The sequence below is a fragment of the Notothenia coriiceps genome, unplaced genomic scaffold, assembly GCF_000735185.1.
Source record: "Notothenia coriiceps isolate Sejong01 unplaced genomic scaffold, NC01 NC01_scaffold00037246, whole genome shotgun sequence".
Lineage (NCBI taxonomy): Eukaryota > Metazoa > Chordata > Actinopteri > Perciformes > Nototheniidae > Notothenia > Notothenia coriiceps.
The window spans coordinates 24,500,755-24,518,930 of NW_011369947.1; the positions used below are offsets into that span (position 1 = coordinate 24,500,755).

General features: G+C 38.8%; 3 protein-coding genes across 4 annotated transcripts in view; 1 reads left to right on the plus strand and 2 right to left on the minus strand.

The window, feature by feature from the left end:
• The window catches only part of parp14rs1 (poly(ADP-ribose) polymerase family member 14-related sequence 1), a 45,486-nt gene extending 39,794 nt beyond the window's left edge, over positions 1-5,692 (minus strand). The window contains exons 1-4 of the mRNA XM_010795298.1: positions 5,428-5,692; positions 4,651-4,748; positions 4,291-4,321; positions 2,131-2,418 (exon numbers count right to left, since the gene is read on the minus strand). Coding sequence (XP_010793600.1) covers positions 2,131-2,418; positions 4,291-4,321; positions 4,651-4,748; positions 5,428-5,599 — 589 coding nt within the window. The 5' untranslated portion in view covers positions 5,600-5,692. The remainder of the gene's footprint in view (positions 1-2,130; positions 2,419-4,290; positions 4,322-4,650; positions 4,749-5,427) is intronic.
• Positions 5,689-13,683, plus strand: parp9 (poly(ADP-ribose) polymerase family member 9). The gene is made up of 8 exons (XM_010795297.1): positions 5,689-5,879; positions 7,870-8,740; positions 8,975-9,202; positions 9,390-9,605; positions 10,457-10,508; positions 10,719-11,227; positions 11,508-11,664; positions 12,318-13,683. Exons 2-8 carry the CDS (start codon positions 7,880-7,882, stop codon positions 12,602-12,604), a joined length of 2,310 nt encoding a protein of 769 aa, XP_010793599.1. The 5' UTR covers positions 5,689-5,879; positions 7,870-7,879; the 3' UTR covers positions 12,605-13,683.
• An 81-nt stretch (positions 13,684-13,764) lies between these two features.
• Positions 13,765-18,176, minus strand: part of faima (Fas apoptotic inhibitory molecule a) — a 7,652-nt gene continuing 3,240 nt past the window's right edge. For both annotated transcript variants that reach the window (XM_010795296.1, XM_010795295.1), the window contains one exon: positions 13,765-15,747. In XM_010795296.1, coding sequence (XP_010793598.1) covers positions 15,598-15,747 — 150 coding nt within the window. In that variant the 3' untranslated portion in view covers positions 13,765-15,597. The remainder of the gene's footprint in view (positions 15,748-18,176) is intronic.

An 18,176-nucleotide genomic window follows, 5' to 3' on the forward strand; every position in this document is an offset into this window, starting at 1 on the left:
CTGACCTATTATCAAATTACGGCCGTTAAAAAGCTTTACGAACCCGTACTTAAATATCTGGCCACAACATACAGTAACCGGAGATCAGAGCAACATTTAGCAGTACGGTCCGCCCAAGCCGATATCACATCCATGTATCATACAATGAACAAAAATATTTAAATGCACACTTTTGGTTTTGCACTCCCATTTTTCATTGAGGGGATGAACTCAATATCTAAAAACGTTTTCAATGGATATACACAAGAATAACCATTTCTCTCAAATATTGTTACACAAATCTGAAAAATCTGTGATTAGTGAGACTTCTCCTTTGCCGAGATATCCATCGCCACCTCACAGGTGTGGCCATATCAAGATGGGCTGATTAGACAGCCCGATGATATTGCACAGTGTCCTTAGGGCTGGCCACAATAAAGGACCACTCTGCAAACGTGCAGTTTATTGCTTTATGGGGGGGTTTGGGGGCGGTTCCGGAAAACCAGTCAGGCTTCTAACCCTAGAACCTAACCCTAACGCATGTCACCACTGACATGTTTTAGGGTATTTAGGCGCTTAGGCGGTTAGAACCCTAAAACATGTTTTAATGTGTCACGTGGGTGACATGTTAGGGTTAGGGTTAAACACGTGACTGGGTTAAACCCTTAAAACATTTTTTAATGTGTCACGTGGGTGACATGTTTAGGGTTAGGGTTAGGGTTTAACCTGGGACTGGGTTTCGGCAACCCCCAGACGCCCCAATAAAGCAAAACTGCACGTTTATAGAGTGGCCTCTTTATTGTGGCCAGCCTAAGGCACACCTGTGCCTAATATATCATGCTGGTCTAATCATCATCTTGATATGGCCACACCTTGGTGGAGGTGGCGCATGGGATTATCTCGGCAAAGGCAGAAGTGCTCACTGATCACAGATTTTTTTCAGAATTTGGTGGAACAATGATTTGGACGAGATATGTGGGTATATTTTGTGTGGATATATAGAAATGCTTTTAGATCTTTGAGTTCGTTCATGAAAAATGGGGAGCAAAAACAAAAGTGTTGCCAAAAAAATTGTTTTTTATATTTTTGATTCAGTTTATATATCCTTATCTGAGTCAGGCTGAGGGCCGTATCTGGCCGTGGCAACAAACACTACCTGATATGCAGGTAAGATATTATTTTAGCAAACACATTAAAATGACGAACCCTCAGAGACAAATGTAATTAAAGTCAGATCACACTCGTGTCTTAGACGGAGGCAGTGATAATCATGAAACCTGTTAATGATACGCACTTCAAACACTTTTCTATTTACCAGCTGTAATTCACCTTGCAGGCTGGCAGCATATGTGGCTTTTATCCTGGTAATAGTGTTTAAGGTCATGGATGTTAAAGTTTAATCGTCTTCATATGTGTCTAATTATATAGTTGACTCTTCATTCAGAAGATATGACGGCTGCGTGTCAGTACGCTTGTCCATGTTTGTGATGTCGAATGCTCCAAATACCACCCTTTTCATGTGAACGCGCACCTAACTAAATAGGACACAGCTGGCTTGAGCGATCCACTTGATCACCCGCGTCGTAGTACAGTTTAGCGAGAGCGCGTATGTTTTGGATTAGGCCAACCGGCTAACTCAAACATTTCCAGGTTAGGTTGAACCAGCTTCGTAGTATACCCCCCAGGTGACAGAATACACAACCCTGCTAATGTTTTCACACTAAGCCACTGGCTGTTATATCCAACTATCAACAATGTGACAACAAAGGCAAGAGATAGCAAGATTGCTAGCCTTCAAACATGAATGTAACCATGGGTTTAAAATGTAAATGTTTCAAAAGTTTGGTTGGCAAATATTCAGGACACATATCCAGGTTACAAGGATTCCTGCAACAATTTGGGCTGAAATGAAACTAATAGTCACTCAAGGTACCTTTAACATAAATGAACTGCGATAATTAAATAAGAAGTTAAGCAATTAGTCAGGTTCTAGGTCCCGATCGTTAAACGTGTATTCTGGAATAATCATCTGGCACATGTGTTTTTTTTGCTTTCAAACAGCAGGAATGTTATATTGTTATTAGGGTAACCTCTGCTTTAATGGAGATTTTTGAAACTATTAACAGATAGACACATACATTCAATAAGTACCTTTTCCACTCTGGAAAGTCACCACAGCAGAGGCGAGGTCAGGAAAGACTTCCAAAGTGAATATTGGAAAGGCAGATGTAGGGTCAGGAATATCCTTCAATACATACTCGACCAGCATCTCCAGGTATTCTGTCTCCAACATCTCTGGAACATTCCCTAAAACAGTCGAAGTGGAGCACTGCTCTTCATCTACTGTCTCATCTGCTCCGACGTTTGCCTCTGTTTGAACTTCAACTGCAGGTATGTGTTCATTGGTGCTCGATGGTATGTTGATCCCAGCATCATCAGCTATTAATGAAACATGAACGTTAGGTGGCTAAACACACTATTCTTATTCAGAATCAGAATCAGAATACCTTTATTAGTCCCACAGAGGGGACATTTACATTGATTGATCATTTAACTTAACTTGAAAATCAACATGAAGGAGGGAAGACAGGAAGGAATGCGTGTGTAATCAAAGTGTTTCCACTCATTTGATTTATTTAGGCCACCACCAAAAAAGATTTCCCCACAACTTACAAATATTAAATCTAAAATGATAAATATTCATTTTATTTTTATTTGTTAATTTAACATTTTAAATGTATTCTTAGGTGAGTGCAACATTCATTGTACATCCCCCTGCTCTCCACTTATGACAGGTGCCAGCCTGATAATAATATTTTGCTCATCAATGTTAATAATACTAAGACATATCTGAATAGGTGTTTAGCCTTTCCTTAACATAATGTGCAAAATGCAGTGCAGTGCCTGAGCCTTTGCATGACTATGTCATATTTTCTCCCAGGAGTTGTGTTCATCTGATAACACTGACTGGGTGAATGGAGGGGAGTGGCTTAGCAGCCATTTTAGATTAATCATAAAAAGTACATATGGAGAAGTATGCAGATAGTTGAGTTCTTCAATGTATGAATATAAATCATGATGTCCGTTTGCTCACAGTGTATTGCACTGATAAATACATGGTTCGCTGATATCATTTGCAGCTCTGTGGCTGTTAAAGTACAGGTATTAGTGTAATTGTTTCACTTCATAGCCCACTAATACCTGATATAATTCAACTTAAATCTTACAAAAAAAATGCAAAAGGTCTGGTGTTGCTGACCTGAAAGTGTATCTAACATTTGAAATGTGATGTTCTCAATGAAAAAAAAAAAAACAGACTTACAAAACTGATTTAGGAAAAAATGCTGAAGTAAAGACTTTTCATGTTTCTGCTTTATGTGGCAGTCATGCAAAGATATGACATCACCATTGAGCATGTGAAATTGTACTTATTGATCTTACAGATTACTATTTAGAGCATATTTCTTTCTGAGTTGGGAAATGCCTTGCTGTTTTCACCTCAATTTCAATGATGGATAGTGCTTCTTATTTCAGATCAAAATATCAGATGGTAGTATTTAAAAATACCCTTTTTTTCACACAGAATTATTAGCAGGCTATATTGAATACAAAAAATATATTAAGAAATTAATAAACCTTTGTGGAGTTCATTTGTATAAATAGCCTACATGTATTCCTTTTATCACATACTTACATTTTGCTATTTGGGTTGTGATGGTTTACATAATCGCAGTATACACATTTATTCAAATTGGTGGTTATCATACCGTGTACGTTTGATTATCTACAGTACTTGAAATTAACTGACATTAGTGTGTGAGAGTTAAATGTAAAGACAAGAGCACCCACATTTACTTTTTTAATCATACATCAATATTTTTAAAATTAACACCTGTTATTTTTCCATTTAACATGCCATAGTGCTGCTAAACTAACATGCTTTTTCGAACATAAATAAAGTAGTTACTTAACTACTTTATTATCCGGTTTTAAATTAGGTTTATTAATATACCTCTGTTCTTATTTCTAAAAAAGGGTCAATGTAACTGTGTGAGTATTTTATTATTAAAAAAAATAACGACTTTGACTTTGTTATAACGTTTACCATGGCATCTTCTGAGATGGCTGTCTTACCATGAAAATAAATTATAACTCTATACTACATGAGATGATGAGTGTGATTGTGTGATTGCACCAGAAGCAATGACATATCAAAAAGTAAGTACATGCCATTATTCTTATCATGTTATTTCATCTGACAAAAAGTCACAGTTGCAGAGTAGGACATATTCTTTTTTTATGAACACTTACAGTTCTGGTCGAGTTCTTCAGATGGAGCACCCTGCATAGAATACAAAACATTATGTCACACCTATACATCCCATAAAACGAGTTTCACTTGGCGAAGTGCCCTAAATATCAGCTGGTTTGAAAATAGTCCAGTCAGACAATTATGGTTATCAGTATGTGTCAAGGTCCTCCTGACTATAATAGGTTTAAGATTATTCACATGACTTCAAGTAAAATAGATCTTTTACAGTAAGACACTTACAGTGACTATACTCAGAGATGATTAGAGGAATACATGCAGCTTGAATGTAGTACATTAAGGTCTCATTTCAAATGACACCACAATAACATTATAAAAAAATGCTTGCACAGCACACGTACCTCTGATGTTTGGTCATCTGGCAATCGAACAATCACCTTCACCACACCTTTCTCTAAATTGATCTGATGGGTCTCTTTCTTCAAAACCTTTTGCCGGTCTGTGAGAAAATAATTCAAATAATAACGAGAGTAGTTATAGGGTTGGGAGGGTGACTTTAAAAATCAGTTGCTAATAACTAGTTACATGTAACAAAATGTTTTATCAGTTACATAATCTAAGTAACACAGTATAAAAGTAATGTAACCTGATTACTTTCCGTTACTTTTGGATTACCTCAACATGAAATGCAAAGTAAAACCATTCCAAAGTAAATAAATAACAATAAGATGTTTTTTTACTTGTATTATGTAAAACAACAGAATAATGTGTCATCTTAGATTAAAGCAAGGCCTACAGAATACTATAGTTTACAAATGCTGTTTTAGTTTAAAACTAATTCAAAGTAATCACAGTTTTTCTGTTTAATAAATCGGGTGTCCCTCGCTGCATTCAAAAACTAAATATAAGAAAAAGTGCCTAACATTAAACCAAAAAGAACATTCTGGCAGTAGCCTACATCTACCTTTAATATATAATTATTTTAAAACGTTTTCTAACATTGTTATCATCCCCATGTTTTACAATAATGTACAAGTAATCTGATTACATCCGTTTATAAGTAACTATAAGGGAATACAGTTATCTTTGTTTTGGATCCTCTCTACGTAATCTCGTTACATCTAATGACAAAAGTAGGCTAAAGTAAACTCGGGTCTAGTTTATCGGGCCACACTTACCCTCTTCTAGGCGGAAGCGTATCACCGCTGCCTTGCTGCCATTATTATACTCAACTTCACAGTCGCCGCCGTTTTTCTTACTTCCGAAGTATTTAGCTAACTTTAATCTAAGTCTCGGTAGGTTGTTTTCTTCGAGCTCGACGAGCAGAGCATACGAATATTCGTCCGCCATGGCTGGTGGCTGAACAGCCTGTACACTGCTTTACTTTCAGTTTTGTTTCTCAGGAAATGGGACTTTTCCCTCCCCTCGACGCTGTTGTCGAATGTAGCCTTGGAGTGTTGACGCATAATAGCTGCAGCTAACGAAAGGATAGACGGTGTTCATGTAAAAAAAACGTCACATTAAACTAGCAAAACACTTGGCTAACATCCCGAGACGCAGTTAGGAAAGATCCCCACCCTGTCTCACTCTTTCACTTTCTGCTTTTCGTCGCTACTTTCCAGTGTGTTGGGTGAGTAAACGAACATAGCAGCTCAAAATGCACGTTATTTATGTTTTTAAATGTGCTGAATTACATATCAGCGTCGAAATACATGTTAGACTTAAACTATTATGGGTCTAAAAATGGCACAACTCAATTTTCTTCGTATTCTCGCGCCAGGTAGCTCGGGTTCATGCCCGTTGTAGGCTATAGTAACTGAGATAAAAAAAAAAAAACATGGCGAAGTATTTTCAAATATAAGTCTATTAACACTTGAATATGTGTATTTCACATCTTATAGTAGCGCAGTGATGATTTAAGTATACTTGACTTTTAAGTGTGCAGGGCAAAGCACAGTTATTAAGGAATAATCAGTCAACACAGGGGAATATATTTTGATTTTTATTTTAGTTTCCACATGTTAACCAGAGGTGGAAGACGTACTCAGATCTTGTACTTGAATGTAGTACTACTGTGTAAAAGTCCAACAATCAAAATGTTACTTAAGTAAAAGTAAAAAGTGTTAGCATCAGATTATACTTTAAGTACCACAAGCAAAAGCCCTCATTATGAAGACAGGCCCAATGCAGAATAAAATATTATACGTTTTGATAATAGTTATTATTGATGCATTAAAGTGTTGTCAAAGCTTGTAAAGGTGCAGCTAGTTAATGACTTTGTATTTGTATACTGCAGGGTAGCTTGTGAATTTACTCCAGGTGTAACTAAAGGTGTTAAATACATGTAGTGGTGTATAAGTACACCATTTACCTATTGAGTTATTCTGGGGTAGATGTATAAATTAGCAAACAATTGAAATAATCTCGTAAAGTACTATTCTAAATTCAGCTCATGGTTTTATGATTGATCATTGAGTGATACTCTTGTACTAATACACTGTCTCTGGCTCCATCTACTGGAGAGAACGGAAAACAGCATTAATGATTGTTAAGAAAATAAGTATATGATGGGTCATTGTTATATTACACTGCCTGTAGTAGGCCGGTCCTATTGAATTAATTTGCGTATTGACTTTTTAAATAGTATAATAATACATGGTATTTATAGCACTTTTTTAAGTGCTTAAAGATGCTTTATATTACAAGACTTACATGCATTCAATAATAATTCAATACACACAGATATTATATATTATAAGTTCACAAAACTTGGATACACTTCACGTCAGTGTGTTCCTGGTGCTGTTTTAATAGATGAAAAGCTGTAACAAGCCTGTACAGATATTTGTACAGATTTAGTGTATTAAGGAAACTGTTTTGATGAATTGAATGATACAATCGCATTGAAAGACTAACGGTATGGGGACGTATGTGGCTGTGATTATATATAATGTACAATCCAGTCACTGCCCTTACTTTTATTTATGAAACCATCCCTTCTGCCATATTACTTACATATCCACCTCAATGTATTTATTGAGCATATGAAGACATTTTCAGTTAAATTCATGTTTATTGTCTTGATTCACTTAAAAATAAAGCTGCACAATTATCCAAAAGTTATCAAATGCGCAATATCCAAATTGCAGTAAACACTTTATTTCGCAAAGGCAACATTTGTGGAAATATTCATCTGAATTGAAAATGATGGTGCTGCATCATTTCCCAGCCTACAAACGGTATACTATAGACTTAATACAAATCCCTTGTTTGATACAGAGCCATTTAATCTCATTACATTGTATGATGTCATTTGTTAGACGTTTTTATCCAAAGCGACTTACATTACATTCAGTACTGTGGACAATCCCCACAGGAGCAATTTGGGGTGAAGTGTCTTGCCCAGGGACACAACGACATGCTGACTGCAGTGGGACTCAAACTTGCTATCCCCTGATTTGAAGTCCAGCACACTATCCACTGAGCCACAGCCTGCCTGTATTAAATAATTGTAATTAGTTATTGTTTTGGCAATATTTGGGTTATCAGGTTCATGCATGCATTCACCAACACTGGTGTTCTAATAACATTTAATCACACGTTGTTTTTTCTGTATCCAGTTTAGAAACCATGAAGAAAGTAAATATTCCTCTTCACGGGCCTTCCCTCAACATTGTGAGACGGTGTGGACCTGCTCTGACAGGCGTCCTCCAGAGTAAATTTGGATGTGAGGCCACCATCGAAGGAGTGGATTTTGAAAGCGATGTGAGCTTTGGACAGCTGAGGCGACCACCTGTGGACCCGGTGAAAAAGTATTCTTTTCTGCTGCGTGGAGGTGTTGAGTTGTCTGTGTGGAAGGCTGATCTCACCAATTTCAAGGTGGATGCTGTGGTGAATGCTGCGAATGAGTTTCTTAAGCATGGCGGCGGCCTTGCTTATGCTCTGTCCATTGCCGGTGGTTCTCGAATCCAAAAAGAGAGTGACGATTACATCAACAAATATGGCCACTTGGGAACGGGAGAAGCAATTGCCTTGGATGCTGGTCGTCTACCATGCAAGAAGATAATTCATGCTGTGGGCCCTTGCCTAATAAAAAGTCCCTCTAGGGCTGATGTTAGTGGGGCTAAATGGAAGTTGGAGATGGCCATAAAGAATATCCTCCACCAAGTTGAGATACACCGTCTGCAGTCTGTTGCCATTCCAGCTATAAGCTCCGGACTGTTCAACTTCCCCCTGCCAGAATGTGCAGAAACCATCGTGGCAGCTGTGAAAAGCTACTATGAAAGCTCTCAATCTCATCTTCCTCAAGAGATCCGCCTTGCGAACCACGATGATATCACTGTCAGTGAAATGGAGAGGGCCTGCCTTCAATTGTTAGGCCCCAGCTCCAGCTCAAGCTCCAGCAAAGGTGCGACCAGATCTCAAACACCAGACGTCCAGATTGGAAAGGTCCATCTGACACTGAAAAAGGGTAAAATTGAGGAACAGCTGGTAAGAATCTCTAATGGCCTTTTATTATTAGATTTATTTTACTGCTGCTAATCACCCCACATTCAAAACTAAACCATATGACTTTACTCAAAATGTTTAAAGCTACAGAAGCTACATGCTAACTAGTGGCGAAACATGTTTGAATGTTATATTATTCTCTCACATTTATGAAATCACATTTAAAGTGGCATTTATTTTACAAACCGCAATCTTGTACCAACTTTGTTTTCTCAGACGGACGTCATCGTAAACACTACATCACCAGAACGTGACTTGAAGAGTGGGGAAATCTCCAGAGCTTTATTAGAGAGAGCTGGTTATGACATGCAAAAAGAAATATATAATGTCTCTTCTACTGGTCGTTTACTCATCACAAACTCCCACAAACTGAAATGTAAAAAGGTGTTTCATACCGTTTGTCTTGGGAAGTGGACATCCCAACAGAACGCAACACCAAAGCAGGTAAAGTGAGTTTAACTGATCTGGGGCATTTCAGTTAAGAGATTAACTAAGTTAATTTTTTTAGATGGTCATGAAAAGACTGAAGGACTAGACTGCACATTGTAAAGAAAATCATTTATATGTATAAAAGTGTTAAGGTCGTACTCTTAATAGAAGCATTAATGTGTCTGTGATTAATTCATTACAGGTTCTTTTCGATTCAGTAACTGACTGCTTACAGAACGCAGCGAAAGAAAGATACAAGTCAATCGCCTTTCCTGCCATCGGCACCGGAAACCTCGGCTTTGATAAAAAAGAAGTTGCTGCGATCATGACAAAAGCAGTGGTCAACTTCGCCTACAACAGCCAAACGGATATTGATGTTATGTTCATCATATATCCGACTGACGATCAGACATATAAGGTTGTATATTGCAAAGATGCTTTCACGATAGTAGAATAATTATGCTGTATCGGCCCTGTGGGCACACACTGGCTAAAATGTAGGTTCTTGAAAATAAAAAAAAGACAACAGTTATTAATACAAACCAAACTTTTAAACAACAAAAAAGGACAGAGCAATAAGAAAAATTAGAATCAGTAAAGCAGTTTCGATGTTGTATAAAGTTTCCTTATTGAAGCACAATGTAATGTCTCTCTGTTAGGTGGAATGTGGTTTTGCATTCACTGTGATGTGAGACACTCCTGCTAAGAATTGTTGACTGGGTTTGTCTGGTTACGCAAGTTTGGTTGCCAACACTCTTATCCAGTTTGGAGAGAAAGACAGAAGTTAAGGAAAGGAAGTTAAGCATGCTGTGGACCTTTCTAAAGAAAGGCCCATCAAAAGAAATATGTTAGTTATTGTATCCAAACCAACCAAAGTCACACAGAAACTAATCACGGCAGTGGTAGACCAGCAACTTCCGTTTTTTCTCCTTGTAAAGTGGCTGTTTTTGTCAATGGAGTCTGGTGGCTTTGAAGCATGGATAGCAACTTTCAATCAATGTAAAGCATTGAACATATTCTTAATAAAAGTAACACTTGATCTGATTAGGATTTCTTTGAGGTGGGCCTCGTTGGTGTCTAAAACACCTTTTACCGCGGCCTTCGTCCACAGCAGTACATGTATTAACTTCATTCGCTTTTGTAACTCCAGTACAAACATACATACAAAACACAATCTACTTAAGTCAAACACTGACTATGATAAGGTACCTCCATCATAATATTATAGGATGCATCCTATTATTTGTATTAATGAACTTCTCTTTTTAGGCTTTTGAGGATCAAATGGTAACTCTCCAGCAAAGACCACCTCGTCCACAGGGTAATACAACAATTCAGTCATCATTTCATGTACACAGACATCAATTATGATACCCTTGCAGTGACGTCCATATGATACTGTATGTGGTAAATGCAGATGTTGGAAGCCGATAGAAACCTGTAAAGTGCATCTAATGTAAACAATAGTGGGAATGCATGTTTGCCCATCCTGTAGTGCGATAATAAAAACGATTGTGATTCTAATTTGCAGAAACCGGTGCAATGATGTCTTCTCCACCGGAATATGGGCACAGAAATGACTCCCACAGCAGCAGAGCACCCACCCCACAGATCACTCTGGGTGGCCCCTCTGAAGAGCCAATGCGCGAGGCTGAACGATGGCTCAGCGGCCTTTTCTACAAGTCCTATAGCCTTGTCAATATCAGCAACAACTTCATCCAGCACTTCGGCGAGCGAGAACATCTGCAGCTATCCCGTCTAATGGGAAAAGGCGTTGTTATTGAGGAGTTTTTTGAGGGAGGTCATGCTCGCATAAGCGTAATGGGGAAATCAAGTGAGGATGCCGTAGTGGCCGGGTTTCAGGTGGAGGCCATGCTCTGCAACGTCCAGGAGGAGTTTGTAAGGGATGAAGAGGATGCCATGTGCGAGGCTTTGGGCGAAAAGAGAGTGGACTTTGAAAGAAAGAAAGTTGATTACTCGAGCAACGAATTCTCAAACAGATTATCTGCCTTCAAAAAGGAAGGACTGTCGATTGTGAAGGTAAAGTGATAAATAAATATAACAATAATAAATATCTTTCAGCTTGTGTTAACCATAGTCTTTATTTCAGGCATCTAAACCAAATCAACTTTATAAACTGTTCATTTGGAAGTGCTCTCTTCTGCTTTAGGACTCATTCCTGCACAACTACATTATGTTGATGTCACTATTAGATTTGAATGTCTTTACATAAATAAATCATGCACCAGTCAGTTTTAAAGCTGCCGTATTCTCTTATTTTAAATCACTCATCAAGCAGTGAAATCTTTTATATTTTCAGGTGGACAAAGTGGTAAACCCTTCATTGAAGAACATTTCTGACCAGAAGGCAACACAGCTAGGCTGCTCAACTCAAAAAATGTTCCAACTCATCCCTGCACAATTCTGTGAGATGGTTTGCAAAATTGGATTCCATGCAGAGTACGCACCACCTGGCGGTAGGATATCACTTTTTAAATGGCCTTTTATTATACAAAATTCTTTATGTTTGGTTAATGACATACCAGGGTCTTGAATGGTACATACAGAAATTATACAGAACACTTCATCTAGAAAGGAAGTACAACAACATTTTGAAAAGTGCACTTAGTGGAGTGCAGATCTCTGCCAGGCCTGTCTCTCTGTCCACTCCCAAACAAAGCAAAGTTGAATCTCACTCAAGTGTCCTGATTGAGGGCGTATTCATCGTATAGTGTCTAACTTAAGTGAGAATAAAAGGTGGGTAATCAGGATTCAAGGACATGTTTTTGTCATTCTGCAACACAGGGTTGCAAAGAGGTATTTAAACAAACAGACATTTATTTAGGCTTAAAATGAGATCAAACTTTTTGAAATCAATGTGTGAATTTGAGGGGCTGTTTTACCACATACATTTGATTTATCGCTGACTTTAAGTCGCAATGACACACCGCAACCACAAGAGGTCCTTGAGCTAACAGTTATGAATATGCACAAAAAAATGAAAGTCTTATCGGTCCAGTAGTACATGAGATCAGACTCGCCCAAAAACATGATCTCCCAAAAGACTCTAAAGATAAGATACACTTATAAACAATACAATTAATGATGTTGTATCTACCTCTGCATACAGAGGCAGCATACGGAGAAGGAATCTACTTTGCGGGCACGGTGAAGAAGGCCATGGAGGTCTGGAAGGAGCAGAAGGAGCATCCAAAGGAGGAGTATCTGTACTTCGTGGAAGCCGAGGTGCTGACAGGAAAATCGACCCGTGGGATACCTGGCCTCATCCTGCCTCCTCCTGTGAGGGAAGATCCTCTTCTTCTGCATGACAGCGTGAGCGGAGAATCTGATGTCTCCGTCATCTTTAGTGGTTATCAAGCCCTGCCCACGTACATCATCACCTGTAAGAGGTACTGAGGGAGTTTCTGTAGTCTATCTGCCAGCTCAAAGAGTCCTGTTGTGAAACTGGAAATGTTTAGTTCCCCAAAGTCAGAAATGTAAAGCACGGGTCCTCCGCACATAGAAACTGCCGGATGCTAACTTCAATATGTTGGGCAATTTGCACAAATAGCATATGCAGACAATAGCTGAAAAATGGCTTGGTTGATTTAGACAATTTTGGTGTGATTTAGAGGTTATTGAGAATGTTGAAACTATTTCTAAGATTTAAAATTGCTGTTTTGAATCCCCTAAAACTTTTAAATATACCCAAAATGTATCGAATATGGCCACTTCTTAGTTAAAACTGCCATTTTTTTAATCCTGAAAATGTCAAAAATCTATTCAACATCCTCAATAACCCCCTAAACAACTCAAAAATTGTCATAATCGTCTGAGCCATTTTTTTGCTATTGGTTGCATATGCTTATTAATGCAAAGCACCCATACTATACATTTCTACCAATTAAACTTTGAGGTACTCAACATTTCCAGGTTCACAATGCTGGCAAGTACACTACCACTGTGTCAAATGGAACAAATAATAAAATGCTTCCAGTTTGGACGTTCCTTTTTCTAAAGCAAGCCTAAGTGCATTCTTGATGAATGAATTTCCTGTTAGAGGGAAATGGCTGTTTGCATTACTTATCAGCTAAATCCTTAGTATCAAGTTTATTTTTTCATTAGGCTTGTCTGTCACTGGGTGATTAAGATATATTTAGCAGCACTATCACTTGTATATCAGAGATTGTCTTTTTGAAATTGCACTTATAGCGAAAGTATATTTCTTTTTGATCAGTCATTTGTTTAGTAGCGCCACATGAAGCTCTATATGCAAACACATTGACAGTGATTGACATACACATTTATTCTGGAAGGAAAGGGAATAATAATGTAACACTGAATATAACAGGTGAAAAGCTTTGTTCTACAAATTCATGGTTGTAAATGTTAATTAAACAATAACATGGGAATTGTTGCTGGTGTGTTGGAGCACATGGGGTAGCTGGTAAAGAGTTCCTGTTTGTGATTCAAATATTAAAAAATGTTTTCATTTACCTGTATTCTTTGCTTTTTGGACCTACTTGTGCAGCCATGATTACTTGTCATTTATAAATGAATTAAACTCAACAAAAATACCTGATCCAGCTAAATGGATTTATTGAAATGAAATACGTACATGTAACAGTAAACAAAATGCACTACATGTGTTGAGATCTATGGTTGAGATACAGTTTAAATACAGGACATGTGAAAGCCATATTGGAAAGTCCTTCATATTCTTAATAAGACAATAGATCATCTGTTGGAAAACATCCTACTTTGGAAATAATTCCACTCATAATAAATGTATCTCTCAGTTAGTATCTGGGACATTACAGAATTGGAGGACATTGTCTTTCCCACCTATGAACTTTCAAAGAATAATAAAACAAAAGGTTAGTTTTTTGAAAAGGGTTGATGTCCTAATACTGGAATGACCCAGCTCTCTGCAGCTGCATCATCAATAATCAGTTGTCACAGGGACCTTGGCATACCTTAATAAGCTAAGTCTTTTAATCGATTGGTCAAATGGGTTCATGTTTGAGAATAATAGCTATATTTTACCAGTGCAAGTAAAACATAACCTCAACCTAGTGAGTAGGATTTTATAAAAAACATATGTAACCATCTGGCTTTAAAATAAAAAACGAGACTCATCATTTGACAGCACAACAGGATTTCACACTTCTCTCGAGGATGACACGGATTCTCCTTACGAGTGATTTACTTTAACTGTGGTTCTTCTGACTGATAGCATGATTGTCTATGAAGCCGTTACATTAGCTAAAAGCTAATACATATTCCTGTAACATCCACAAGTTTTACAAAGACCATTTAACATAGATCCAAACACAGATCACTCCTGAGCAGTGCACGCTGGAATGATGCTACGATAAAGGAATCATCTTAAACCCTGTTATTAAATCCTCCAAATGCGCAAGATTGAAAAAAATACAATATAACGAGCATGATGAGGGAGAATAGGTTGGTTGTTTACAGAATGACTCCAGTGTTTCACACGGAAAGACAACAGAGCTAGGCCATCTGGCCTCTAATGCTCATCATATTGCTGAAATTGAACTATTCATATCAATATAAAGTACAGCTCAAAATAGATTTTCAGTGTGAAGTAACATCTTTAAGACAGTATTGTTTTTGTTGTTTGGGTGCGGACGTTTGGTTGCACCCTTATTTCTAAAACAGCAGGTTCTATCTTTGCCTATTACTCTTTTAAAGAAAAAGTTCAAATAGTTTTAATTGGGGTTTGATAAGGTATCTATCCAGTCAGTGTATTACCTACAGATGGAGGTCGGCATGCTCTTAGTTTGGGAAACAGACAGGAATAATGGAAAAGGAGTATCTACTGCTGCAGCAATAGATTTTTTAGACAACTAAAATAAAGGACAACCTAAATAGGTAAATATAAGTAAACACTGTATTTGGAATGTTTTCCCCACTTTACATTGCCTCCGAACAGCCTCTTTTGACAGAGAACTGAAGGAGTATCTATGCTCTCTTCAAAGCTACCAGACTCCACAATCAGAACACATGTATTCGTCCCACAGAGGGAAATGAACAATATCACAACAATTTAAAAATGTTTGTTCATTGACAAAAACAGTAAATGTAACCACCCAGAACAAAGGAGTTGCTGGTCAATCGCTAGTAGGATCGCTTATTGTGAGACTTTGGCTAGTTTTGACTGACTATGGATTCCTTATAAAACTCCACTTTAACACATCCAAACTATCCCTTTACTTACAGAACAACCCTTACAGTACCAATATATGGCTAAATTACGCTCCAAAGCACGGCCATCAAGCCATAGGAGTGTGTATTATTGTCACTTCAAGGACTCCTCCTCTTCACCCTCTCTCTGTTTCACAGATTCAAAGAGTCTCTGCTTTCATACAAGTGTTCACACACAGTCACTCGGTGCACTCGGCTATCTCCGTGCCGTCCACCAGCAGCGTGTGGATGATGCCGTCCCGCCTCTTCCCGCTGCTCACAGCCTTCACGCAGCAGTTGTGGTCTCCCAGCGTGAAATGTGTCTCTGTGCCATCCTCCACAAACTCCCCCTGCATGTGCGAAATCAGAAAAGAAAGCAGACAAAGAGAGAAATTGTTTAGTTCCGTATGTTCAGCTCTGGTGATGCTCTATATGCAGGGGTGCACACAACTTTCTCAGTGAGGTACTCAGATGAGTACCTGGAGTAAGTGTTTGGTACTCCAACTTCCGGCTCCCCTCAAAGTTCCCATGAAGACCTCTGTATCGCGAATGTCAACGGGGGGGGGGGTGGTAGTAGTAGTAGAGTATGATGAAGCCCTCTGTATCGCGAATGTCAACGGGGGGGGGGGTAGGTAGTAGAGTGCAGAGCTTCGTGACCACAGAGCGTGTGAACGTTGTGATCAGCTGTTTTAGCGCAGTGCTGCTGTACAGGCCGACGTTAACAGCAGCACACGGAGACCTCCGTCGTCCGGTGATCCAACCGCTTCACATATACATCGGTACGCAAATGCGCTTTGTGACACAAGTGACGGTACGCATTTCAGATTGTTGCCGCGCATGCGTACCTGCGTACCACTTATGTGCACCCCTGCTTATAGCAGACAGACCCTGGTACGATCCAAGAACGTGATTCCTTTGTGTCCTGGTGTGAGTACGTGCAACCATTAACCAAGTCGGTCAAACTACTGTGACTCACGAGAGATTGCGCTGTGGACCCTTAATACGGATTATCGAAAGCTTGTGTCACAGGGGACTTTAGGTTCGACTAATCGATAGCAGACCGGCACATTGGTCGGGAAAAGAACTATTACTACTTAATACGTATCTTCAATTTATAAAATGATGTCAGGACAACTGTCGTCTCTCGTTTGTCGAAGGAGCGTCTTATGCCGGTACATTGTACATGGTCCGCTCAACAAAACTACCACGTTACTCCCTTATCGACCTCACTTTTTGACGTCGTAGTCTAAGCCAGAGTATGGCTGTATTGTCCCTAGAAAAAGAGTCACTTTTAACCTGATGGCAAAAAAGTGAGGAGAACAAAAGGGTGAAACCCGAATTTGGGACCTTTTTGTGACAGAATTGGGTTTCTTGTAAAAGACTAAACATAACCAGGCTAAGAAGATTACGGTTGGCCGTCCTGTTTCGGCGGCAAATAGCAGCAGTACAAAAATTTAGGGAAACGTTCACAAAGTTAACCCTAATCGTAATGCGACTTACTTACCTCGTAACAAGAGGGTGAGCACAGTTATTATCCCAATATTAGCCCGGTAGACGTATTAGTTTCGGCTCCGTCTCTTAAGTTAAATTCGGCCAACAACACTTAACACCACGCCGTCCTGACCTCCTGACCTCCGGGGGACCCCCAGGCACCTCTTACCTGCTACTTGCCTCTTTTTTTGTAGGACTATGTTATTTATATGTATATACAAAATGTTTACTCCGGCCTAACTGGCTAGTTGACAGAATGAACACGTACTCAACAGGAAGTGTCGTGTCTGGAGGTCATTAAAATTATTCATTAAATGATTAGGAGAATAAAATATATCTAAAGGTGGTAGACTACTTTTATACAGAGTTGTCGACGGTGTCAATGTGTGATTGTCAAAATCGTATTCCTCGTCGTACACAGTCACTTGTTACAAATATTATTGCAGTTAATTCCACCAAGTTAATATTACTTTGACTGTATTTTTTAGGTATATGTCCTTCAGCACGACCCAGTCACTTGTATTTCCCATTGCAGACATAAAGCGAGTCGGACCTTTTGGTTTCCTACTCCTTTATTTTACATCAAAGAGAAACCACAGGAAAGGTACACAACAGTCTGTGAAAAAAGTCAATCTCTTAGCTCGGTTAAGCTATTGTAACGTGGTGCAATTTTTCCCCATACAGTACAAACCTCTTTGGTCGAGCTCACGCGATCTTAAACTTTGTTTTTTTATTCTTTTAGACGGGGAAGGAAGTTCTAGAAGGAGTGTCTCGGGAGGAGGTTGTGTGTAGCTTGCGTGGTACTGGTTACTCACGCGTGCTCTAGTCAAACTCGGGGACTGTCCGTCCATCCCGGTAGGTCAATGAATCGGCTCGCCGAGTCTACTTAACCAGCAGCGAAAAATTGTCGCGATGCCGAAGGTGTCTACTTATAAAAAAATTACATAAAAAACCATTTCGTAAAGTAATATAAGCTAACGATAGGGCCGCTACAATTTCGTAAGGTACCTTATATTGTTTTTCATAAAGACTTTATTAATGTGTGGGGTCGGAATATCAAGAAGGCGACGTCGTTGAAAACTTTTTATGAGTTGTTAAAAGTTTATTTACACAAGCGTTGTATAATAAGTAATAGAGTGTTTTTGTACCCCTTATTCCCAACTTCTGATGGACTTCAATGGTAAATCTCTTATTCATGTTACTATCTCGCGAGAAAGATCTTTCTTCCTAGTTCACCTAAACAAAATGGTGATCTCAACAGTATCGCTTGGTTTTGTTGACATTTTGT

Excerpts from the sequence above, each read along its gene's own strand:
- parp9 (XM_010795297.1), top strand. The coding sequence starts at position 7,880 with ATGAAGAAAGTAAATATTCCTCTTCACGGGCCTTCCCTCAACATTGTG. Across the intron at positions 8,741-8,974 it reads GTAAAATTGAGGAACAGCTG|ACGGACGTCATCGTAAACAC; the intron begins GTAAGAATCTCT and ends TTGTTTTCTCAG. Across the intron at positions 11,665-12,317 it reads AGAGTACGCACCACCTGGCG|AGGCAGCATACGGAGAAGGA; the intron begins GTAGGATATCAC and ends CTCTGCATACAG.